The sequence below is a fragment of the Oryzias latipes genome, chromosome 5, assembly GCF_053564925.1.
Source record: "Oryzias latipes strain Hd-rR chromosome 5, Olatipes_Hd-rR_3.1".
In the NCBI taxonomy this organism is placed as follows: Eukaryota; Metazoa; Chordata; class Actinopteri; order Beloniformes; family Adrianichthyidae; genus Oryzias; species Oryzias latipes.
In genome coordinates this window covers 4846286-4872209 of record NC_136241.1, presented here as the reverse complement: position 1 = coordinate 4872209, position 25924 = coordinate 4846286, and the positions used below count along the sequence as shown (strand labels likewise).

At 41.6% G+C, this 25924-nt stretch overlaps 1 protein-coding gene and 1 non-coding gene across 3 annotated transcripts in view; both read right to left on the bottom strand.

Annotated features, from left to right (window-relative positions):
- Positions 1-9655: 9655 nt before the first annotated feature.
- Positions 9656-9728, bottom strand: trnaf-gaa (transfer RNA phenylalanine (anticodon GAA)). The gene has a single exon. It is a non-coding gene; the product is annotated as a tRNA-Phe (tRNA).
- A 2553-nt stretch (positions 9729-12281) lies between these two features.
- The window catches only part of LOC101170421 (G-protein coupled receptor 22), a 32996-nt gene continuing 19353 nt past the window's right edge, over positions 12282-25924 (bottom strand). For both annotated transcript variants that reach the window (XM_011474658.4, XM_078946875.1), the window contains exon 2: positions 12282-16113. In XM_011474658.4, the coding sequence (XP_011472960.1) occupies positions 14303-15991 (1689 nt within the window). In that variant the 5' untranslated portion in view covers positions 15992-16113 and the 3' untranslated portion in view covers positions 12282-14302. The remainder of the gene's footprint in view (positions 16114-25924) is intronic.

The window sequence follows — 25924 nt, the reverse complement described above, 5'->3', positions numbered from 1 at the left end:
GCAGTAAAAAGCTCTTAGTGAAGGGAGATTGAAGGAAGAAGATCTTGTTGGATGTGGGATTCTTCGCTCTCCTCTCGCCTTCTTTACTCAGATTAAATTTCTGATTGATTGCTGGGATCAAAACGATGCCACATCCTTCGACCATCTTTACAGAAACATGTGCACAGAGAACAAACAGACAAACAGAAGCGAGGGGGAGGTCGGACGCGTTTCACTGGCTTTGTTTTCAGGTTCAAGCACTACAATTCACAAAGATTTCTGCAGAATTCAACAAGATTTTTATACACACAGGAAAATCCATCAAAATGTTAAAACATGACAATAAAATATCAGAAAATTGTCTCAGTTTTTCCATGCATGGAAAACAATTGTATCTCTTTTTTGATCACAGTGGGCTTTTCTGAGATACAGAATAAAGGATTCGTAGGCCGGGTCTGAATACTTCCCCCATCCCTTCGGCGTCTCCGTACCCCTCCAACTGTAGGGGCATTTGGAGGGGTAGGGGTGTCCGAAGCAGCTTTTTTGAATAGGAAACCTTCGCGGCGGAGGGCTCTGTATCCCTCTACTCAATCAATCAAACTTTATTTATAGAATAGCGCTTCTCATGTAGTTGCGCAGCTTGAAGCGCTTTAACATCAAAAACAGAAAACACACAATATTACAGTAAAAACCCAACGCACCCTTCCCCCCTTCAGCGAGGGTTTTCTGCATCGCGCTGAGGAGAATCACCTTTCTTCACGTAGGTGTGCTCTACATGTAAATGTGAGTAATGACTTTTTGTTTTAGCAGGACTTTTTAAAGTTATAAAACCATCGTTGTCCTGTATTTTCCAAGCACTCGCTAAGGTGGATGATTGGCTATTATACCCCTACAAATACCTCAACAATAAGAGGGGTAGGGAGAAGCCTTAGGGGTAGAAAAGATTTTTGGATTCAGCCTCAGACATCAATCTGTTTGGTGGAGTTAACAATAACGGAGATTAGCAAGCAGCAGAAAGAAAAAGGGTCATTCTTAATGCTTCACCAGAGTAATGAAGGCAGTTGAATCAAAGCTACACATCTGATCATGTTTGACATTGTTTCTGTTTTTCTAAAAAGCCAGATCTGTTTATAATTTATCTAAAATGACAAACATTAAACATTCATTTTGGATTTTGAAGCCACACGTGCCACTGAACACAACATGTGACTGGGATTTGGACGCGTGTCTGACAGCGAGTGAAAAATAGAAAGAGTTCAGGGAAATAATTATACCGACCCAGGAGACTGTTGGGATCCTCTTGAGAGTAAGAACAGAGTAAAATGATCCGGCCCCTGTGATGTGACAGCACGTGCAGGACAGGACAAGCCCTAAAGGCTTCACTATTACGCTGCTAATTGGGACAACATTGCTGATCATTTGAAAAATACATTTTGACCTAAAATTTAAACAGCAGATCCATTTAGAAGTCACCTTTGCAAGAGCTCAAAGTTCATGTTTTTTCTTAAAACTCATTTCAGGACTTACAGTTTTATGAACTAAAGTTCTGATCAAAATGTATTTCGTCTGTTGCATCATTTCGGGTTGTGCGAGACAATCCCTCATATCCCCTTAGCAAATGAAGGCAAATGCTGTTAAGAAGAGGTGTGGAGCAGAGTTTCCCCATCGCTGCTCTTCATGTTTACCTGCTTTGTTTAACCCTTGTGCTATCTTAGATGACCCCACCCTTGCATTGACGTGTTCTCCCTACCATGACAAAGGTGGATAAAGATGGAAAGATTTCATGTAATCCATGGACACCAGTGAAGATCACAAATCATTGAAGAAAAAAGGTTCAGATGACCCAACTCCCAATGTTAACGTGCCTAGGATAGCACCAGGGTTACCACAGCTTCTTCCGATAAACGACTAGCTTTCAGGTTTCTGCAGAGCTGAAGCAAGAGTGTACACCAGAGAAAAGGCTAAAGCATTCAGGGTTAGGGCAAAACAACCAAATGTGAGGCAAATGAACATGAACTGCAGGAAGAACCTGAAACAAGGAAGACCAAAGGAGAAAAAGAAGCCAGAACCCCAAGAAAAGAAACCGAAACTGATTCTTAAATTGAAACAGCTGTGGAGGATTGACAAATGAAACCTGGTGTGACCGACTGAAGGAAAAGCAAAACCTAACTTGAACACAAAACTAACAAAGAAAACTAAAATGAAAATGCACCAACCCTCACAAAACACCTATCAGTTTGTGCTTCTTTCACTCCCTATTACTCCACTGACGACTCTGTGCTCTGCTCAGTCTGAAGTCTGTGTAAGCAGCAAGCCAAGCCTGCAAATGTGACTGACTGTAAGTCCTCCAGCAGCGGGAGGATGGTTGCTGGATTGGCAGAAAAGGTGCTGAGTTTTTCTTGAGTCCCCACAGAACCCATCTGCTAAGCTTCCTTTGACCTCAATGGAAAGGGGGATGCAAACAGCTACCCGACCCAACAGCCACACATGTTAGAAAGAAGACACGCCTTCGGTGATGAATACCTGGAGCATCACCGGGTTGTGGTTAGACCAGGTTCCCTATCATCAGGAGACTTAAACTGTTTATCTGTGTGCTGCCAGATGATAGGCAGCCCTGTGAGGGCTTTGGGTAAGGAGCTTTTTGCTGGAGTCAGGGCTGAGTAAGGCTCTTCCTGACTATGTGTCAAAGAGAACACCCTCTTTATGTGCTCTGAAAACCCTGCAAAGTTACAAAAGTCAATGCATGCCAATTATATATAGGGTCATATAACTCTGCATCTGTAATAAATGATGTAAGACAATCAGAAATACAAACAAACAAGTTCCTGTAATTCTGCTCAGTCTGAAAGGTGTGTGAAGTTCCAAAAATACTACCAACAATGATTTTTATTTTGTTCGTTTTTCTTCTAGTTTTATTTTGCCAAAATGACAAAACCATGAAGACAGGGATTTCACATCCAAGAGATCCCTAAAAGCACAACTTTTTGCTTTGTTTTTCACTGGAGACATTTGGTCAAGAATATAATCTACATCACCGCTGAGAATCTTTGTGATCCAAAAATACTAATAATATCAACCTGAATTTTAACTGCGAGATACAATTTTTTGTCAAAAACAAGATCATTATATACCCCCCCCCCCAAAAAAAAAGCTGCACTATGAAGGGTATGCAAGGTTTCGCTGGATAAAGCCTAAATGGTTTCATTTTCCTCTCTTCTTCATCATAAAAAACTGGGAAAGTGAGACTGGTGCATTTGTTCATTCCTGCTCTACTGTCCTGGCAGGAAAGGGCTTTGGGAATGTCTGCGTGATTCTCTACCGTCTCATGGAACAAAGCAGGAACTGGAAAAAAAAACCTGTTTACATCTGCATTTCAACAAAGGTCTAAATCTTACCTCTGTAGACGTTTCCCAGTGGAATCTGATCTTATGGTGTCATTGGATTTGCCTAAACAAATGTCACCAGATTTGTGTTCAAACAAGCCACATGCTGTTGGAAAAGCTGGAGACAAACCAAATATTTTTTTGCCACAAATATCAAATGTTGAAGGAGGTGAAAGGTGACTTTTCCTCAAACATCAGTGACTCAAACTCTTTGACTTTCTGGCAACATTGAAAATGTTAACAGACATTACATTATACTTAAAAAATTGTTAAAGAAACACAAGAGTATGTACGACGTTGTGTTGGTCGCACAATAATATTAAGCAAAAGTCTTTTTTAGTCTTGTCAGCTTTTATGTATCATAAATTGTAATCACATCATGTCTGAATGTTGGAGTTTAGACCAGGGGGCTGCAACCTCTACTGCTAAAACAGTCATTTGGCCCAGTTGATTTCAGAGCGAAACCCAGCCAGAGCCACAAAGTCTAATGTGTTCCTGTGACCATTAAGCCATTCACTGTTAGCACATCGCCTTTAAATATGTACAATAATTGAATTATAAGAGTGCTGTCTTTTTCAATAATAAATTTAACTTCTTTTACTTTTGAAAGCATCACGTATAGGGTCCTGTCAAAATAAAATCCAGCCGTTGTCATTTCAGATCCTATTGCTGCTGCAGATGTACTTCATATAATAATAAAAAAGGGTTTGGATTGTTGTGATGTTCTTTTCTTTTGGTTTTTGTCTTGTCATGTTTTCCCTGTCAGTCTCACCGGGTTCAGGTTGATCATCCACAGCTGTCTTCTGTGTATTTAAGGGTCTAGTTATCAGTTTGTCATTGTCCGGTCATCTGTTTTGTCACATTTTTGTGTCTCCATGGGTTTTGTCACATTTACGTTTATTTCTTAATTATTTTAGTTTCTGCCACCCAGCCTGGTCTCCTGCATATTGGGTCTTACATGCCGAGTTCCTGACACAACGTCGATCATGGCGTTTTCTGTTATTGTAACTTTGACTTTAACCTTCATCATTTTTCTCCTCTTATGATCAAACATCTAAACATGACAACATTTAGAATTTCTTTTTCTATCTAAACATGTGCGCCAACAGGCCCAAACCCATTGATGGGCAAATTCACACACTAAAAACTCAAAGATAACAGAATTTTTATAGAAAATATACCAAATAAACATAATAAAACAAAACAGAGAAATTCATTAATTCACATTTTCACAAGCCTTGGATGTGTGTTAAAAGACCAGATTTAAAAGTGCAGTAAAAAAGTAAGCTGAGGACAGGAAGAGATAAAAGTATTTGCCAAGGTACATATTTAAAAAAAATGTGGCAAATTTCACAATTAAAACACGAGCAAAAGGAGCAAAAGGAAACCCCCCCCCCCAAACCAAATCCATACATGTAAAGACAACTATACTCTGTAAGAACTCTGCTTCTCAACAGCAGAAGATAACTCAACTAACATATCATTTATTCTCATTAATTGTATTTTTCTTCATGGACAAAGAGTCATAATGAAGGGATAAAAAAGGACATAGACCGTAAAAAAGCAAAAAAAAAAAAAAAAAAATCCCCAAACTGCTCTTTTGTCAAAGAGTTTCAGTAAAGTTTTAAGTAAAATCAAATAAATTTTTCCCAAACTAAGTTCTGTTCAGCATTTAGCTTCATTATGCTTCTCTCTTTCTCATGAATTGCTGCTGTTCCTGTTCCATAAGCTGAATGTGTGGATTTTGGTTTAAAGACAGAAGAAAACAATCTAAAAACAAACATAATTGAAAGATTATAGACTCCTAAATGTTTGTGCAAACTAGGCAGAAAAAGCTCGCACCAGCCTTTTATCCCGACTGTCTGTTATGATAGTGATGATGTCTATATTTGACATCCTGCCACACCGAGAATTATTGTTTGCTGACCGAGGTTGGAGCGGAGACTAACAACATTTGAAGGGGTTATATGTTCAGAACTCCAAATTACCTTATAAATCCCCCAATATAGGTCCAAAAATGTTTTTTTTAATCAAATTTTGTTTTATCTTTTGCATCTTATCTCATCTCCGGACAGGAATCGTAGAATCCACCCATAATTATTCTTCCATTTCCCACTAATTTACTGCTGTATCTGTAATATAGAAATAGATAGGAAATGCAAAACATGCTCAAAACAGGCGCTTATTGCTCAAAACTGCAGGACTTTGCATTTAGTCTTTAGTGGTTGCTTAGTAAGCAGGTTTCATTGTGATTCCACCTCCCAGAGCTTCCTATCTTCATGAGAATCCAACATAAAAATAAAAATGCATTTAATTTGTTTCCGTATCTCTTATCAGGATTTCCCTCTGATTTGAAATATCTCCCAAGTGAGTTAAAATATGGTTCATAAAAGAAAGAAAGTTATCAAAAACTGTACCACAGCTGACTTTTTTATTATTTTTTTTACATGTCCTCATCCTTGACTTCTGTTGTGGTGTTACTTCCATCGGTTGTCTTCTTTGTCGCTCAGCTTAAGGATCGACTGTGTTCCTTTGAGATGAGCTTGTTCCTAAAAAGGAAGCCCACTTGGGAGTCGGCTGGGTAAATACAGGAAGTGGGCCTGTTCTGAGTGTCTGCCCTGAACAGACGGTGCATCCTGTCCTCTGCACAATGCTGACACGCTGCAAACTTCACCTACATGCTGATTCAAATGGTTCCCACAACACTTGACCCATATTAGAAATTTCTTTGACAGAAACACGTACCTTGAATCAGAAATCTTGACAACCAAAACTTAAACTTTTAATTTTTTAGCCCAACATTAATCGCAGATGATCAATAGGATGCAGTTTTGGCCAAACATCACATTTCCATGCAGCATTTATGACCCAAAAAAGGCCTTCTAAGACTCTATCCCCAAACTGTTTGTGGGATTTGACTGCATGTGTGGTGGCGGGTCACTCTTTAGATGCTGCTTGTGAGGTAAGTCCTGTCTTGGTAAAGAGAAATAATGTAATCCTACAATGATTCACACAATTTAACCCTTGTTCTATCCTATGACCCCACCCTTACATTGACGTGTTCTTCCTACCATGACAAAGGTGGATAAAGGTGGAAAGATTTCATGTAATCCATGGACACCAGTGAAGATCACAAATCATTGAAGAAAAAAGGTTCAGAGCACTGTCTAGTGGGTCTAGATGACCCAACTCCCAATGTTAAAGTGCCTAGAATAGCACAAGGGTTAAGTAAAAAAAATGTATTCTTCATTACCTGCAGCCATGGCCAGGAGTCACCGGGTTGAGCAATCATCTGCCAACCTCTTGGTCAGTGGTTCAAATCCCAGTCTTGATATTGTTATTATGTCAGTGGCTCAGACACTTCACCACATCGCCCTAAACGTTAAGAAACCTGTAAATTGCGTTGGATTAGAGCACCAGGTTATTGACATTTTCAAAGTAGAACTAAAACATCTAGAGATCACAGGAACCCCTGTGGGCAGAACACACCTGAAAAACACGAGACGACATGAAAAATGAGTTCATAGGTTTAAAGCAAAAGCAGGTTCAGCTACATCATATACATACAAGCCAACAAGCCAGGTGAGTGGAGTCTGAATGAACAGGTTTTTGGCACGACAGACGTGGATGTTTGAAAAACAAGCAGGACGGTTCATCCACTGAACATGAACTGCTAAGCAGCTGAAATCTGATGAAGAGAAACATTGTTCTTTATTTGCCGTAAAACAACACAGTCAAAACCCTGTTTATGCATTTGCACAATTAATACATTTTTTTAAGACAAATATAATGATGTTCGTTGATTCCAGACTTTTTGGATGTTTACTTCTTGAAATGCTTTAAAATAAACTTTTTATTTATTAAATATACAATATAATAAATATTTTGACTATTCATTAAAATAGGTCCGCTACTGTGATGGACAAGCAAGTTGTACAAACTGGTTTCATTATTATTTTAAGTCATTAATATACAAAATGAGGTGACATTCAAATGGAAAAAAAGTTGTTGTTTTTTCCAGATTTTGTTCTTACAAGCACTGACAGGAGCCAAAAATTAAAAAAAAACTGTTTCGTCTCTCCTGTTGTCTTCAGAGTGCACTGGGTTCAGTCCTCTCAGGAAGAGGTGCAGAAGTGCAAATCACAAAATCTCAACGTGCATTCAAGCCCGGGAGGTTCCAAAATAAACGGACAGGTTTTATTTCACACATGTACAAAGGTCAAAACACATGAATATGTGTGGCAGTGCGAAGGATCGGGGTCCTTGACTCTGGATTATGGGAAACCTTTTAATCGGGTTCAGGTTGCAGAATGAGAAGCAGGGGTCCCATAGCTGCTGCTGACGAATGCATCACAAAAGAAATGCAAGTCCGTTTCCAGATATGATGATGTTTATGTAACAAGGGTTCGGCTTGTTTTTATGTCAAGCTGAGCTGCAGTGGTATAAAAACACTGTTGTGCCCCTTTGCAACGCTAAAAAAAACACACCTGCAAACTGTTAATGCAAAATGAATCACTTCTAATGTACATTTTTTAAAATAAACAATTTCATTTACAAAAATTGAATTAAAGAACGTTTTTTGAACTTATCAAAGTGTTGTTGACACAAATACCTGAGCAGATAGGCGGTGATAGTACATTTATTAGATGCTAGAGGTTCATTTAAAGCTGTTCTATAAAGTAGATAAGAAATGACTGTTTACCACATCAGAAGTCTCAACAATTTTCTGTCTTTATTTAAGAAAAAACATTGTATTCTGGTTGTTTTGATAAACTGGTTCTACTTTTTTTTTTCAATTGAGTTTATATTACAGTAAACATAAAACACAGAAGATGCCTTGACTTTTATCACATGACATTAAAACACGCAAACAGCCGTTTTCACGTTGATGTCCTGGGGGGTCAGAGGAACGCATTGGTCTAACATATTTGCAGCTTTCACTCAAGTGCTCCATTGAAATTCCATCTTCATTTAATCAATTTTGTGCAAGCTTGGTTTTACTCCATATACCAGCTACCAGGATTTAGGCAATTCTCATGTTTCTAACTGCTTTTAGTGTGTCCGGTCCAGGAAGGTCAGAGACCTCTCCTGCATTTACCTCACCTCTTGTTTGGTGGGGATTGGGATGGGCGCCAACCGTTGGCTGGATATACAGTCAATGGGTCCAACTTTGAAGGTTGTATGAAGATGCATGAAACAAAAACAACTCCACTGTGAAAATGTTGTTTGTGCAAGATTGCCCTCATGTGGTCATGTGTCACAGGAGTCCTCCTCTGCGTTGACAAACAGAGTTAAATTCTTGTTTGAAGAAAATAATCTCTTAACCCTTGTGCTATCCTAGGCACTTTAACATTGGGAGTTGGGTCATCTAGACCCACTAGACAGTGCTCTGAACCTGTTTTCTTCAATGATTTGTGATCTTCACTGGTGTCCATGGATTACATGAAATCTTTCCACCTTTATCCACCTTTGTCAAGGTAGGGAGAACACGTCAATGTAAGGGGGGGGTCATCTAAGATAGCACAAGGGTTAAAGGCTTACAGGCTTGTCCCAGGAAGTGCAGGTACATGAACTACACGTTAGATGCCATTTAATTGTCTAATCTTTAATCCTTCTGCTATCTTAGATGACCCCACCCTTACATTGACGTGTTCTCCCTACCATGACAAAGGTGGATAAAGGTGGAAAGATTTCATGTAATCCATGGACACCAGTGAAGATCACAAATCATTGAAGAAAAAAGGTTCAGAGCACTGTCTAGTGGGTCTAGATGACCCAACTCCCAATGAATCGAACTGCTTAAAAGTTTTTAGTGGTAAAAATGATCAATAAATATGATATGTCAACTTACTAGCTCTAAAAAGCTTTAAAAGTCTTTGATCATTTGAGCTCAAACTATTATGACAAGTTTGTTGAAAAACAATGATTTAGAGCTTGCATTAAAAAACGACCACATCAGTTGGTCTACCAAAAGGTGGTTAGATTCATGTTGCATAAACTATGTAACAAACTCGGAAAAATGTTAATCTTTATTATGCAAAACGCAAAAAACGTAGGTGGTTCCATCTTAAGTTTTCCTTTTTTTGTTCCTTTTCGGAAGAACAAAAAACAAATGTAGGGACTGCCAAAGCCCAGAATCGACTCGGTAAAAAAACTAAAATATAAAACAACATTTTTGAATTTAATGCAAATACGGTAATTAAAAATAACATAAAACTTCTATTTATAAAGCATGATGTCTATCTTAAGTATTTGAAATAAGAAGAAAAAACATATATTGCTGCCCAGCTGACTGCCGAAACCCGGGATCGAACCAGGGACCTTTAGATCTTCAGTCTAACGCTCTCCCAACTGAGCTATTTCGGCTGCAAACAATCATCGTCGACAAACAGCTAATCTATTACCATTTCATAACACTTCTGCGTATGACGTCGGAGAAGTGCCTGACTTCAATAATTTTAAAACGTTGTGTCTACAATTGTACATTGAATTTTACCAGTCCCCCTCTTTTGTCATTATTGTTTTCTTTGCTAATCCCATTTGCCCCTACCAAGTTTGAACGGACGATGGCGCCATTGTCTGAAAAAAACAACACTACTGCGTCTTAATATGTCAGCATGTAGAAAAAAATGTTAAATGAAAAAGAAAACCTCTCTAAAAGCTTAAACTGCCATTTACGCTATTAGGTTGGGCTTTTACATCCATCATTTAAATGCAGCAAGGCATATGAAAGGGTTGCATAATACTTAAGATAATGAGAAATTATTTGCATAACAGTTTTATTTTTGTATGAGTAACTTTTGATTTTTTTCAGTTACTTCCTGGTAGGTTCAAATCAAACATGTTTGCATCTTTATTTGAATCTGTTGTTCTTTCACAGAAGAATCATGCATACATTAGCTGTCCTTTTTATAGCAAATATGTTAGTTTTTTTCAATAAAGCAGACAGTTTCTTAAAATGGCAGACACTTTTACAGGTACTCCACGTTTACTTTTACCTGTTTTCACGGTGCTCGGAATTAGAGAATTTATGGCAGAAAAATAATTTTTGGCGAGCTGCTCTTTTATTATTAGTAACAAATATTTCTTTATTGCCAGTAGCTGTGCTTTCCTCTTTTAATTTTCGTACCACTTATACAGGTTTGTTCAACTGTCATCCCCCAAGGTGACTTTCCTTCCTTCAGACACTGCAGCTGTTCACTGCTTTTGTTCTGGAAGGCCTGAGAGTGGATAAGAGATGAGAGAGATGCAGACCAACAGTTAAGAAAAAAGAGAGGGAGAACCGACTGGGGGAAAAAGGAGTGTGAGAAAAGGGAGGGAGCTGATGAGATTAACATGCCAGGATGAAGAAATCTGCAGTTCTGGCCAACCAGGCGAATGCGAGACACAGCCAGCATTCACCTCTCCAGCACAAACATGTGAGAGCATCCTTTACTTCAGGAGCTGCCAACACACGTTTACCTCATTAGCATGTTTCAATTTCATTAGGAGCACTGATGAGAACAATTGTCACATTCTAGAGAGAAAGTGAGGGGTTGCTACAGTCGGCAGCAAAATATCTGGGACAAAGTTTCTAAGTTTAGGGATCAGAGAAACGGGAAAATGGAACACAAAACATACGACAACCATGGACAGCTGTAAAAAAGAAAAGAGTTTCAACTATCAGATCCATGTCTTGAAGTTAAAACGTTTCAAGGAAGAAGTCCAGTTGCCATAACGCAACTTTAAGACAACGTCACCCGGACGATTGAGATCCGTCTCCTGATCAAAATCCTAATACCAGTTAGGAAAATGCAAGAATCAGCATTTATCACAGCTGGACCTTAACAGTGTTGTAAACTGAGCTTCAAAATGCAAAATGAAGAAAAAAGGACTAAGAGAAGAAATACTTTTACTTGGCATTTTAATAAAAATAAAGATTTAAACGAAAATGGCCTGTTCATCAGCTGATCAAAAGTTTAAACCAAAGCCCTTCTAAGCAAGAGTTTGCAGAAAGATTCAACATTCAGTGGTATTTCCTAATTAGCAATCATCCTGTCCGTGTCTCTTGATGGCAGTAAATCTCAATTTCTTTGAATGTGGTAGGATAGGTGAGCTGCATAAGCAGTGCCTCTCACAACGCGCCATCACAGTAAAACATCACTTTAGAATTTTTATAAAGATCCTGATGGTTACGGAACAAAAAAGTCAAGAGGCAGACCCTAAAAAAATGATACCAGCACTGAGCCGGAAGATCAAAAGATGAGCGTATTGGGACTGTAACCCTTGTGCTATCCTAGGCACTTTAACGTTGGGAGTTGGGTCATCTAGACCCACTAGACAGTGCTCTGAACCTTTTTTCTTCAATGATTTGTGATCTTCACTGGTGTCCATGGATTACATGAAATCTTTCCACCTTTATCCACCTTTGTCATGGTAGGGAGAACACGTCAAAGTAAGGGGGGGTCATCTAAGATAGCACAAACACTCACATCACGGATGGCAGCACAAGAATGGTGGAGTGTTTTGTTTGGACCCTTTAGTTTCAGTTTTAGGGACGTAACAGAGATTTTTTTTTGTCTTTAGCCTTTGATCAGCTGATAAACAGACCATTTCAGTGAAATTGTTGCTTTTATTAAATCGTCCGCTCACAATTTTTGGCCACCGGTTCCCGTTTATTAATTTTACATTTTGAAGCTCTACTTAGAACTTTGTTTGAATCCAGCCGTGTAAAATGCAAATTCCTGAACTTTTTAAACAGATCTTCAGATTTTGATCAGGAGTGTATGCGGTCCATAAAATAAAAAATAAAAAATGTTGGACCTACATGAAATAAAAAACTGAAAACTTGTAGGAAACAAGTATTTTAGATACATTCAAGGCATCTTTTGATCGATTAAAAACCATTTTCTTCTATTTAAAGTGTATGAACTGACACAGTGAACTGAGATATTTTAATACAGACTCTGTTCTCTTCTATACAATAACACATATTATAAATCTTGTACAATACTAATATTTTGATATTCACATGGTCATAAATGTAAGGTACAGTGTACACAGATAGAGCATTAACACACTTTAAAACACATATATGTATCTCTTCTTTACACTGTCTCTCTTCTGTAATTTTCTGTCCCTCCGGCAGATGATTGTGGCCAAAACAAAAAGGTTTCTGACAAAAACCCTAAACCCAGTCACGTAATTACAACATTTACAATCCCTGAAAAATGTACATGAACACATTAGAATTATTCTCATCTCTCTGTCTCACAAATAGTGTAAAAGGGGTGAGAGGGAAAGAAGTTCTAGCCCAAAGCCCAAGGGGCTTTCAGAGTATTGCGTCCATACAAAGTTACAAAGTGTCTGGATCTACTCGGTGACATAAACAGCAGTTTACTCTAAACCCCATAACACAACGGCTGATTGAGGGCTGGCTTCTTGATTCAGATTGATGTATTTTCTGTTGTTTTTTTTGCTTTCAGCAAGTTTAGAAATGACATGAAGCCCTGAGGAAAAAAGAAAGTCTTTGATAAGGTGGAACATGTCCGAGTCTTAGTCCAGAGGCAGGCCGTGTCTGAAAAGACTGCCAGCCGCCCAGCTTACAACAGAAGATGCAACATGTCAATAGTTTTTTATTCATGTTAAAATTCACCAAGTCTCTGAAGCTAGATAACCTGCAGTGGCTTCATAGACAGTTTTAATAAACTTTTTCTCAAATATTGCCCTTTAATTTCCTCATTAAAGCTGCAGTGATGTTGGATTACGGTGGCCCCATGATATACACATAAATACAAATGCTGGGTACTTCTGCTCCATCCTTCCTCTGTCCACAAGTCTTCCTCAGAAGCTGGACTCTCGCCCTTCTTGTCATGGAAATCGTACAACACACAGAAATCCAGCTCACATTCTCTTTCTTCACATCTTAGGGAACAATGCTTTGCTAATGATTTATTGCACATTTTCCTAGACACACAATTTTTCCTAGATAGTTTAACATTTTCTGCACACTTGTGTGCAAACACACAAACACAATCACATGTTCCTCAACAACAGGACTACTGAGGTCAACAAAAGCAACAACAAAAAAAAGAGTTTTCGCAGGACCCTGCATGGATTCTCCTCCCAAAAAATAAAGATGATGCTAAGTAGAAGTTCAAATTAAAGAGGATTCATTTTTTTCCGCCTTTCTTAATTTTTGGTGAGTTCATGTGAACCTGTAAACTTTAAATTTGAATGTTTGCAATCATCCACCACTGTCATACCGTTTACAGTAAGTGCAATTAGTTTCACTCTGTGTAAATGTTGTAAACATACATCCTGACATTCAGCACCATGAGAAGATACTAATAACTCAATTAAGGCATGGAAAATTGGGGAAAGAAAGAAAACTTTTTAATTTCTTTAGTTTTTTTTCTTCACTGAGAATATATGTGCAGGTAGATATTGGTGTGCTTTCATAGACAGTAGCTATACATGAAACATGTGTATCGAGTGATTGTGTATGCGTGCAATTGTGCACATGTGCATGCACATGCAAGTTAAAAGTGCACGCAGGAGCCGTATCGTATGTATGTGTCTGCGACTATCTATCCCGTTATGCTACATGTGGGATGCACACTAGTATTTTCAGTGGTCATGGCTAGCTTTTCATAACCTGTGGCATGTGTTGCCATGGAGACACATTGGCAGTCAGAGGTGGACCAGCCTACAGTATGTAAGAAGGGGAGAAACAGGTTTAGATAGAAGCTTAAAGCTCACCTGTTGTCCGTTCTGCTGGGAGCCAGAGGCCGTGAGATTTGTCTTGACCGTTGTAAACTAACCGCCTCTCGTTTTTTTCAACAACACACACTTATTTATCCCAGCACACACATGCGCGCGTGCACACGCACCCGTATCCATCTCTGTCAGTTTGGAGAGACAAATGCAGCTCTTCAAACTAAAACTCAAACTTTCAAGCCTTATTCCCTCACTGTATCCGTGAGGCACCGATCAGTGCCGTCACTGGCTTCTACCCGTGACTTGCGACCCTTTCTCTGGCCACCGCCCTCCACCCAAGAGTTATGAATAATGGTCCCCCCGCTGGGAGCTGGGTCTACCTGCAACAGCGACACAACTCTTTTTTTGACACGTGTTTTCAGAGCACGCCTCAGTTTCTGCCTGGTAAAAGCATAGAGTAGAGGATGGAAAATGGTCGTTCCATAGGCCATTGCTAAGAAGCACAGGCGAAGCCTCACCAGACTGTCGCTGGGGCCCATGCACAGGATCAAAACGTTGACTGCAGACAGAGGAGCCCAGCAGCCCAAGAAGGTAGATATGATGATCAGGGACATTTTTAGAACTCGGCGCTGACGCTCTCTTCGGTCCCTGTGCCTGCGCACCGCCCGCCTCAGAGCTATTATTGCAGAAACGGAGGCCTGCACACCCATGGAGGATGCAGGCAGAGGGGTGGAGGCGCGGGTCTGAGCTGAAGCTGAAGCTGGGGTTGGAGAAGCAGGGGTTGCTGGTGTAGTTGCAATGGGGGTTGTTGCAGCAGTACTGACGGTAGTCACTGTTGCCCCACTGTCAGAAATTCCTGGAGGGATAGAGGAGAGCGGTGGAGGAGATGTTGGTGTCGGAGTCGCGGAAGGAATTAGAGGAGTCTGGTTCTGGTTTGGGTTCTGGTTGGAGGACGCTGCTTCCGTTGGCAGGCTCAAGTCCTTCCTTTTCCGCCTCCTGCAGCGTATCCTGCAGGTGGAGTCCTTTGCACGTGTACTCCTCATCATGTGGGAGCCGATACGGATGTTGAGCGCCTGTAAGATCCTGGAGTAGGTGAAAAGCATCACTGCCACGGCAATGAAGAAGCAGGGCACTTGGAGTAACAAGTGATAATACATGGCCAGGCCTGTGTAATACCCCTGCCCTCCAACACACAGCAAAGTCCTGTTCTGCCATACTGGAGGCAGATGGTGCGAAAGGGAGGGTGGTTGAGTAGACGGTGAAACGGAAGGAGGGAAGGATGAATAAATGGGAGTCAGTCCGGTGGTGAGCTCTGAGTCATTGCTGTGCCTTTCCAGCTCTTCGTCCTCATCCTCTTCAGTGGCTGAAGAGAAAAAGTCGCCTTCAAGGAAGGGCAGGAAGAAGACCGCCAGAGATACGGCCCACACTGCTGCCAGGAGAAGTGCGGCACGCCTTGGGGTCAGCAGACGACTGGCCGGACGCACCGAGATGTCGTATCGGTCCAAGCTGATGACCAGCACGTTGACGGCTGTGGCCACACTGGTGAATGTGACGCAGGCCTCATGAAAGCAGCAAAGTGTGGCCAAGCTACCAACTCCATTTTCATTAGCAGGCAGCAGGATGACAGCCACCGTTAACGGTAGACACAGCAAGCAGACCAGAATGTCAAGCACATGGAGGTTGACTGTCACCAGGTTGCTGACTGAATCCACCAGGTTTGATTGAGCACAGTAGAGCACGAGCACGGTCAGGTTGCTGCTGAAGCCCAACACAAGTTCAAGCATCAGCACAGTGGTCAACGAAACCTGGAAGCTGAGAGGGTACGGCTCACTCCACCCTTCCTCCACACCCACCTCGCTCCCTCCATCCAGCAGGCCCACCCCCTGACCATCGCTGGTCTCTAGGAGGTCACGATACCCTTCAGTCTCCATTGACGCCACAGCAAATCTTTACACATAGCAACAGCCGCCTCCACACCAGACCATGGTCTTTGTTTCCTTTTCCTCTGGGTCACAAGTGATGGTGATGACGAGGGCCAGCTCTGTGGTTGTGTCTGTGAATAAAAAAACAACACACAGAAGCCCATAAAAGGGTGGTGAGAAAAAATAACAGTAAAAGGACAGAGAATGATACAGTAACAGTCAGTTGCCTCACATTTTTAAAAATACTACTACTGGTACAAGTCAAGCACATCAGTTTTCACAAGTTGACACAGAAGGTAAAAGTGATTTTGGCACTTGTTTGGAGTCATGGTGTGCAGTTCAAGCTGCTGTCATGACCTGTGATGTCTCACTAGGCTCAGCACTCAGACACAGAGACGGTGGTAATAGCTCTGAGAGGATCTGGAGCAGCAGATCTCCTGAGGGAAGCTTACAAGTGTGATCGCTTAAGCTGAGTTTGCAAGAATCCCAGACCCATCAGTTCAGCAAAAGCAAATACAAATAAAAAGGTGGATTTTAAAGTTTTTGCTCAAAGCTAAGGTGCTGTACAACATGGCCTTCATCCTTTTTCTGGCCACGTTTACTGTCAGACAATATTTTCACGGACCAGCCTGTACACAGCTAAAGTGGGTGTCTAATTTCTTTTTTGTTTGTTTGTTTCCAGTTTCCACTCAATTTCGAGGGTAAAGTTTATCGTCAGCCTCTGAAAAATATCTGAAGTTGCTTTATGCTAAAACTTTATGTGTACACTAAATTACAGTTTTCCTTTAAAGTACCTATTCCATGCTAAATCAATTCTTTGAGCTTTTAAGTGTACTGTAATGTTTCTTTCTCACTATAAATAACCCCAAAGCGGTATTTTGATCCATTCACGCATTTCTGAGTATTCCTCTTAAACCTGCTCTCTGAGCACCAGCCCCTCCCAAAAATGAACAGGTTCTCATGAGCTGACATAGACCAGTGAGGAACCGCCCCTTCCAGGAAGTGTCTGCACTGCCCCCAGGCTAACACACACACCCTCTTTCACCACAGATTTAGTGGTAATCAGCTAAAGGCTTTCATTTTATATGAACAACATGCTCATCCATCTTTGCAAAAGTGTGGATGTTTTTTGCTTTCATGGGTGAAACGCAAATACGCTGCCGAGGTCGGCTCCTGGTTGACGTCATGAAATGGGCGGCACCCACACGGAGTGAAAGGCGGAGCCTCAGAGATGGAGTTGTCTTACTTTTGGGTAGGAAAAGAGTTCACAAAAATAAATAATATTTAAAAAAAAAACATTGTTTTGTGTCAAAGGTAATATTTAAGCATATATATGGATATTATTACTACGATACTGTATTAATACTATAAAAGGCTAAAAAAAAAGCATGGAATAAGCCCTTTAACCCATAATTGACAAAGTGGAAGCTAAAAATTCAGAAACCAACTTTAACCTCATACGACTTTTAAGGTGCGACGGATAAATGGAAAAAAAAGGTCACTCAAACTGGTACTTCCTTAATATAATGGTATCCATTAATGCACTGTTAAGCAGCTTTATTAGAAGCACCCTCGGAACATTAGACAGCAAGTTGGTGAATATTACGCATTATTATTATGGTGTGGGGGAAACAACTGTAAAAACAAATCCATAATTGGAGTAAACACTCCTAGTTTTTGTCTTTTAAATGCAGCTTTCTTTTTTTTTAATCTGAGGTTCTTCTTCTTTTTGCACTCTGGGTCTCTTCTGCTAACATAAACTTTTCAAATATGTTTTTTTTTAAACTTTGCTACTTTCAATTTAATGCAGGCACTTTAAAAAAAGTAGAGGATGGATTTTTGACACGTAACCAAGTGACTTGACATGTGACAAGAATGACTTGGATGTGGTGGAGAGAATCCAGTAGTTTAAAAAAAATAAAACTTCCTTCAGAACCAGATAATAAATAAAACTGTAGGTCTGGATTATTGGATGCAGATAAAATGCTGGTCATTTCAGCACAGAGAGTAGAAAAATAGATACCAGAAGCTACAAATTTTCTCAAAAAAGACATAATGAAGACAAGCTTATCAACTGTTTACAGAAAACACCACATACACAAAGCAATAAAAGAAAATTCCTTTGCCCACTCCTCTTTCTATCTACTATGTCCTAAACAACTCGTCCTGCTCTGCTTCAGGTCTGTTTTACTGTTTGGGACATGCTGTTTGTTGGTGTAGAATTTAATACCAAAAGTCTTTATATAAGAAGTCTTTAGAAAACATCTTCTAGGTCAAATCCGAATTGCTTCCCACCCCCTCTGGCTCCTCCCTGTTGCTCCAGTTGAAGGGGCATTTGGAGCTGTAGTGGCGTCCAAAAGTTTTATTCAAAGAGGAGTCGTAGGGACTTGGGGCTGACAATCCCGCCGCTGGTAGGATGAGCCGTGTCGCACTGTGGAGGATAAATGCGTGTCTTCATGTGTGTGGTCTCTGAAGCACTGACGTTTACTTTTATATGCAAGTATTTCATTGATCAATGTAAAACTTTCATTAGTTTTTGCTTTTGCGTGACTTTTTAAAGTTATTATACCAATGTTGTTATGTAATTTTCAAGCGCTGGCTGCTACGTGCTAACGGAGATGACTGGTGAGTATTGATGACTTCCTCGAGCGATAGTAACGTCCAAACTTGAAGACACTTGGAGGGATAAATGTAGGGATTGGGAGAAGCCCAATGGGTGGAAAAGCAATTCAAATTCAGGCGTAGATACAAGTAGCAAATAAAACTGCTCACTTAAAGTCTCCATAAAATAACAACAGGCCTTAACTTGACCCAATCCTTTCACACCTTCCTGCTTGCTCTGTTCATTTTCTTTTATATCACAGTTTCTCTTGCAATATATCATGTAGAAAGGACCTACAGGCAGAGCAGAAGTCGGCGTGGAACACTGGCCCGTCTTAATTCACTAATGGGTTTCATGGGGTTTGCAGTGGTGCTGGAACATTGATTTAAAGCATCATCGATCGTCCAATTGAACGAGCCTGAGGAGAAGGAGCACGTAAACACACTGCCTTCCTCTCTTACTCAGAGCTGTGCAAAAATTGTTCCGAGTTCATTTGTTCACTTTTTTGCTAACGATTGCTCCAATAAAATAATTCATAAATTTCATCTCTACTGTTCAGCATATTTCGTGAAAAAACGAATCGCTAATGTCCTGACAGAGAAAAAAAACTTTATGAAGTATTAATGGGACTTGGACTTTCATGTCAATAGTCTGATGTTAAAGAGGATCATGGAGCAAAAACTGGCAAATTTAATGTTGGAGAGTCACAGAAGAAACACACCAATCAATAGGACTTTAATGTTCAGCAGCTTTGTGGTGTTTGGGGCACTGTGGCTGATAAAGGCCTGGATTAAAGGACTGCCTACTGTCAGTTGCTTGACAAGGTAAAAACAGATTAATCTTTTGCAGGAGAGATGAAAAAACCAAGGGATTACTGACCTAGACTTTGGCTGCTTTCACGCAAGAATAGTCACACATACTTGGTTCAAATTGGGCAAAGAATGCTAATGTCATACCTTTGTCTGTTTTTTTATTTGTTTTGCATCCATTCACAGAAGTGAAGCAAAGATTGAAGTGGATCTAACTGCATGAAAAATTTGTTTCAAGCACTGATCATTTGTGGTCCCTTGCTGTACCGTGGTTTTTGCACTCTCGCTTTTGTGGATTTTTTTCAGCGCAATTTTGCATACTTTTCCTTTTTTATAGTTATTTTCGTTTACAGCACTGTGTTCTGTGTCTTGATTGGCTATTGACCCTGTCAATCAATCTCCTCTCTCCTGTGTCTCCTCTAGAAAATGCATTCAATTTGCCAAAGTCATATTAATCTGCAAACGCAACCAGATCCTTGTTTTCCTTCTATAACACTGGATTTATTTTTCTATGAAGGTTTGAACTTTTAGACTTTAAACATGAGAGAAAAGTGTGAAAATATTCATTTCTGTTTGCAAAAAGTGAAGAAAGTGTGTAATTGGGAGTTTTACAGCCTTCAAACAACTGTAATCCCACTTAGTGGATTTCATCTATTAGAATTTAATCCCCCCGATAAACAAGGAACGACTGTATTGCAAAACTAAAAACATGAAAATATAAATAAGCAATTGGCTAATTATCATTTAACGGTAAGTCTCTGAACATCCTCAGTACAATTCATTTTCCCTGCGAGACATGTTCCACCTTTTTGCTCCAGTTTCATGTTCTGTTTTTTTATAACTCTTAATACACAGTATTAACCCTTTAATAACCCTTTGACATTCTTTTGACTATCATAACTAGTTTACACAATTAATGTAATTCCAGCAAAATCTGAAACGGAGAAAAGCAGCCTTGCACTGATATACAACACTTTGTAAAGCATTGTATATATCTGTGCAAAGCGGATATGAAAAGCCACTTTTCTTCTTGCCAGAATCGGCTGATTCACGTTAACCCTTGTGCTTTCCTAGGCACTTTACCATTGGGAGTTGGGTCATCTAGACCCACTAGACAGTGCGCTGAACCTTTTTTCTTCAATGATTTGTGATCTTCACTGGTGTCCATGGATTACATGACATCTTTCCACCTTTATCCACCTTTGTCATGGTAGGGAGAACACGTCAATGGAAGGGGGGGGTCATCTAAGATAGCACTAGGGTTAATCACATTAACAGTCACTAGTTGCGTTTAGATGGACAAAAGTAATCGGGACAAAAGCCTGATCAGACTAAAAATGTGTCATGTAAACGCATCATTCTGAATACTGTGACCCAATCAGACTCATTTGAAACAAAATGTACCTTCTGATCGAGATGGGTGGGTTATGCAGATTGTTAATCCGATGCATGTAAACAATTTATTTAGATTGTGGGTCATTACTGCGCTGGTTTTTATGTCATGCGTAGACGTTATGTGCTTTGGAGGAGTCTTCAGAGCGCAAGCAGGTCCGGCCGGGTGCTCTGTGAAAATGAACCGTGTCTCTGAGCAGAGCAGCTGGACTGACTGCGCAGCTTCGTGTCTGCAAGCAGGGGGGGGGGGGGGGGGGGGGGGGCTTTGTCACAGTGTTCGCTCCGGAGGAGGCTTAGGATGTCGAAGTCTGGCCGGCTGTTCTGCGCCAGAAAATGTGACTCCGAGCAGTCCCTTGAAGAGTGTGCTAACAATCATGTGAATCTGTGTTACCAGTCGTATCCAGTAAAAAATCCAAATTCCCCCCGTATTTTCGGGGTCAGGACCAAAGACACCCGCAAATACGGAGAACCGTCCCCACTCCCATCCCTCCGGTGAAAAAATGTCCTTCACTGTTGGGGTCACCCTCACACACCTGCCTGAGGATCGGGTCCCACGCACCTGTTCTCCATCTAATCAGACAGCCTTTATCCATCCGTCCATCAGTCTGCTTCTCAATGGAAGATTACACTGATCTCTGCTGGTTGAAACCAAGCAAAGCCGAGCCAAGCCACTTCAAGCTCCAGTAAGCCAAGCCTCAGCGAGCCACATCAAGCCAAACCCCATCCAAGCCGCATTAAGCCAAGTCACCTGGAGTCAGGCCAAATCTACTCAAGTCTCATCAAGCCAAGCCAAGCCAGGTCAGTTCCTTCTGGATTCATCCCCTCTATCCCATGAAAGAACTACTCTGGACCTACTGCCCATCTTCCAGTTGCCTCTTCACCGGATCTTCCATCCACATTTTCTACTTTTAATGAACTGCACTACTTCTAACCTAATCCCTGTCTGCTTTTGGGTCCATCTTATTCAAACCCTGACAAAAAAAAAATCCTTCGGAAACATTTTCGATGCTTTGTGAAACATTTATTAAACAACATTGTAATATTGCTCAACATTTAGAGTTTTTTTTCCAGAGAAATAGACTGTACTGTAGCGTACTTTATAACCCACATTAGGAGTGTCACTCTATCTCTCTGTGCCTTAATACCCGGAGCCTGTCCTTACTCCTTCATCAGTTAAGTGTGAGAGGTCCTGCGATTCGATGTGAGCGTTGGGCATGGCACGTCATTCATGCAGCAGTGTGTTTTGAGCATCGCTTCTTCAAGAGAAGGCCAGTTTTATTCAACAGTCATGATCATTATTCTTATCTTCCTCAGTGCATCAGGATATTTTCCGACCACTTCTGAGTCAGCTGATGCAATTTCTCCATGCAGGGGGACGAACTCTAGCAGTTCATGAACCAGTGGGACCAGCTGTTGCTCGCTGTGAAATATACTTTAGTAGCCGGCAGGGAAGCTGACAGGCCGGTGTGCTCTTCATCTCTGCTCCCCTCCTCAGAAATTCGAGCGGCACCTCCCTGGGATGCAAAACATGCGTCATTTGTCTGAGATTTTGTGATAAACCGGAGGACTCATGTGACAAAAAAAGAAATCTGCAAACACGTGAAACTGCAAATGTGTAAAGCCGAAATAAGCGGGGGAACACTGTCAAGGCTGATCCTATTCACACATATTTTAAGCGCGTCAAAAATAACCCTTCCTCCAGGTCCATGCAGCCAAGAAAAGAGTTCAGTACTGGCCACACATTTAGAAAATTATGCGCGAATAGTGACTTTAAAAAATATATACTAATAATAATAAAAGCACACTCCGAAGATCATCTTGCTACATGCAAGCAGCAGCCATGTTTTTTTTATAACAGAACTCTGCTATTTCTTCTTCCGTTATGGATTATTTTGAACATGTGTAAATGTTTGTAATAATTGGATACATTTTTTGGGCCCATATACACAATTTAATTTTAATCCGATCTCAGATTAAAAACACTTTGCAAATGTAACTGCAGCTGTTGAGTTACAATATGTCAAAGAGCGTATGTTATTTATGCAAAAGGGTTAAGTTAACCTCTCCTTTGATTCACTTCCTCTCTCAGGTGAGCCAGTACCCTCACTTCCTAATAGAAATTTGTTTAAACCAGTTTGGTTGAGATTTCCCACTTGGAAAAACACAGCGGACCACCCAAGGAAACAAACCCTGGTGTGACTCAAACCTGTAAATGTGTCCTTGGACACTATCTTCAGCTGAAGACAACTAGGATGGGCTCCAGCAGACCCCTATAACCACGATAAAGATGAAAGTGTCAGGGTGCTCGGTTCAGTCTTCTCCCCTCCCCTCCAGCTTCTCCACTCCAAATCACCACCAGCTGTCGTCACTCATCCTCATCAGCTCTGCAGTTCAAAAAGAGACTCCTTCTCATCATTCAACGCCAGTTCGTTACCCCTTATGGCGACTAAGCCTGGTCTCACGTCATGTTATGTCATGCTCTAAGTCTCGGCTCTCGCTCCAAACTAACGTTGTTCTCCTGCTCCAGGAAACCCTCGCCACGAGTGACGTCAGTTGATTCGCTTCTCGGAAATTCTCCGGTCCTCTCGACCTACGCTGACCGCGTTTGCACCTCCAGCCTCGCCACTAGCCACAACCGCATCTGGATCCACGCCAACCAACTTGACCATCCCGGAGAAAATAAAATCATTCTTACCTGCCACTTACCTGTCTCGTTCTCTGAGTTCCAGCATCTGGGTCCGCCACGCTAGGAAGATCATGACAAAACGAACTGGCCAAACCCCGGACCCAGCTGACCCAGAGAAGCTCCGCTACGCCGTAAGCCTTCAAGGCATCGCCCTGGGCCGTCAAGCTGGCGCACTATCCCAAATCGCTTCCGCCCAGGAGGAGCTTTTTCGACGGCTAGATGGACTAACGCAAACCTTAATTGACGCTACAGGACAGATAGCTTCCCCGGCTACCACGGCAACACTTCCTGCCTCTAGCAACATCGTCACTTCCGCTTCCGCCTCATCCCCGGAAAACTTCTGCCTACAGCCAGAGCCGTTCTTCGGCGACGTGGAAGCCTGCGGCAGTTTTCTACTCCAGTGCCATCTTCTTTTCCAACAAGCCCCAAGGTACTATCATTCTGACCATAGCAAATTAACGCTTATAATTAATTCTCTTCGCAACAAGGCTTTACAGTGGGCTCAGGCTTTTCTGGCGGTCAACACCATCTCCCATCTCACCTTTGAACATTTCATTGGGGAATTCCAGCTGGCCTTTGACCAACCCATAAAGCAAGAGGAAGCCACACGTAAGCTCATAGCTTTTAAACAACGCATGGTTCGTGACCGTGTCATTGATTTCAGGATTCTGGTGGTGGAAGCTGGGTGGTCAGACCCTGCACTTCAAGGGGTGTTCTACCAGTCCCTTAACGAGAACATTAAAGACCATCTGTGTACTCAACCTGAGACCAACACGTTTGAGGAGCTCATCACGGCCGACCTCCGTTCCGACACCCGTCTGAATGAACGGCAACGTGAAAGACCGTTCCAATCCCGCAAAAGTCCCGTTAGGTCTACGCAAGATGCTGCACAGCACTCCTCTCCTGGTCCCAGCTCATCACAGTCAAATGGATAAACCAATGCAGATTGGACACTCCAAGCTCACCCCGGAGGAACGACAGAGACGCCGGGTGGAAGGTGCGTGTTTCTATTGTGGCAAAACCGCACACCAGGTTAACCAATACAATGTGCGGTTAAGCTCCAGAGCCCCCCTGCTAGGAGACAGGCCGCGAGTGGGTGATGTTCTTCCTGCTACCAAAGTTTTCCTCTACGTTCCTGTCAAAATAGTTCACGTTTCTGAAATTATGGAGCTGCAGGCCTTAATCGACTCAGGAGCAGAGCACAGTCTTATTGATCACAGCATAGTATCTCGTTTGTCTTTACCCACAGAAAGACTTCAGGCCCCAGTTACAGCTGCCGGTTTGGGAGGTCAACATCTGTCCGTCATCACGCACTGCACCGAACCCGTCCTGCTTATTACTTCGGGTAATCATAGAGAACACATCCGGTTTTTTGTTACCCACTCCCCACAAAATCCCGTCATGTTGGGGTTTTCCTGGCTCCAACATCACAACCCCCAATTCGATTGGAGTCGCCTCAGTCTCTCTAATTGGAGTGATTACTGTTTCGCTGTCTTCAGTCCGCCGTGCACACCGTTAGTAACCTCTCTGTTATCGAACCTGAGGAGATTGACTTATCCAACGTGCCTGAATGCTACCATGACTTACGTACGGTCTTTAGTAAAGCTAAAGCTAGCTCTCTGCCACATCACAGCCCGTATGACTGCTCCATCAATCTGTTGGAGGGTGCTTCGCTCCCCAAGGGTAGACTGTTTAACCTCTCTGGTCCTGAGAAAGCAGCTATGGAGAGTTACTTCCATGAGGCACTTTCTTCGGGACACATTCGGCCTTCATCTTCCCCCGTCGGGGCCGGTTTCTTTTTCCTGCAAAAGAAAGATAAAACTCTACGTCTCTGTATCGACTACCGCGAACTTAACCAAATCACCATCAAGGACCAGTACTCCCTTCCTCTAATCTCTTCTGTATTCAATTCCATTCAAGAAGCCCGTATTTTCTCCAAGCCCGATTTACGTAATGCTTATCATTTCGTCAGGGTGAAGGAAAGAGATGAATGGAAAACCGCTTTCAACACCCCCTTAGGTCACTACTAGTACCTTGTCATGCACTTTGGGCTAACCAACGCCCCAGCAGTTTTTCAGCGTCTCATAAATGACGTACTCCGGGATTTCATTAACCGCTTTGTGTTCGTTTATCTCGTCGACATCGTTATTTACTCCAAAGATCCGGTTCAACACCAGGAACAGGTCTGTCAGGTACTTCAGAGACTATCCGAAAATCAGTTATTTGTCAAGGCCGAGAAATGCCAATTTCACACCTCCGTAATCCCTTTTCTCGGGTATATTTTCGAGGCAGGCTGTATTCATCCCGATCCCGCTAAGATCAAGGCCGTGTCTTCGTGGGAGCCTCCCACCACATGTAAAAAGCTCCAGCAGTTTCTTGGGTTCGCTAATTTTTATCGGAGGTTTATCAGAAACTATAGTGCCATTGCCACTCCGCTCACCCAACTCACATCC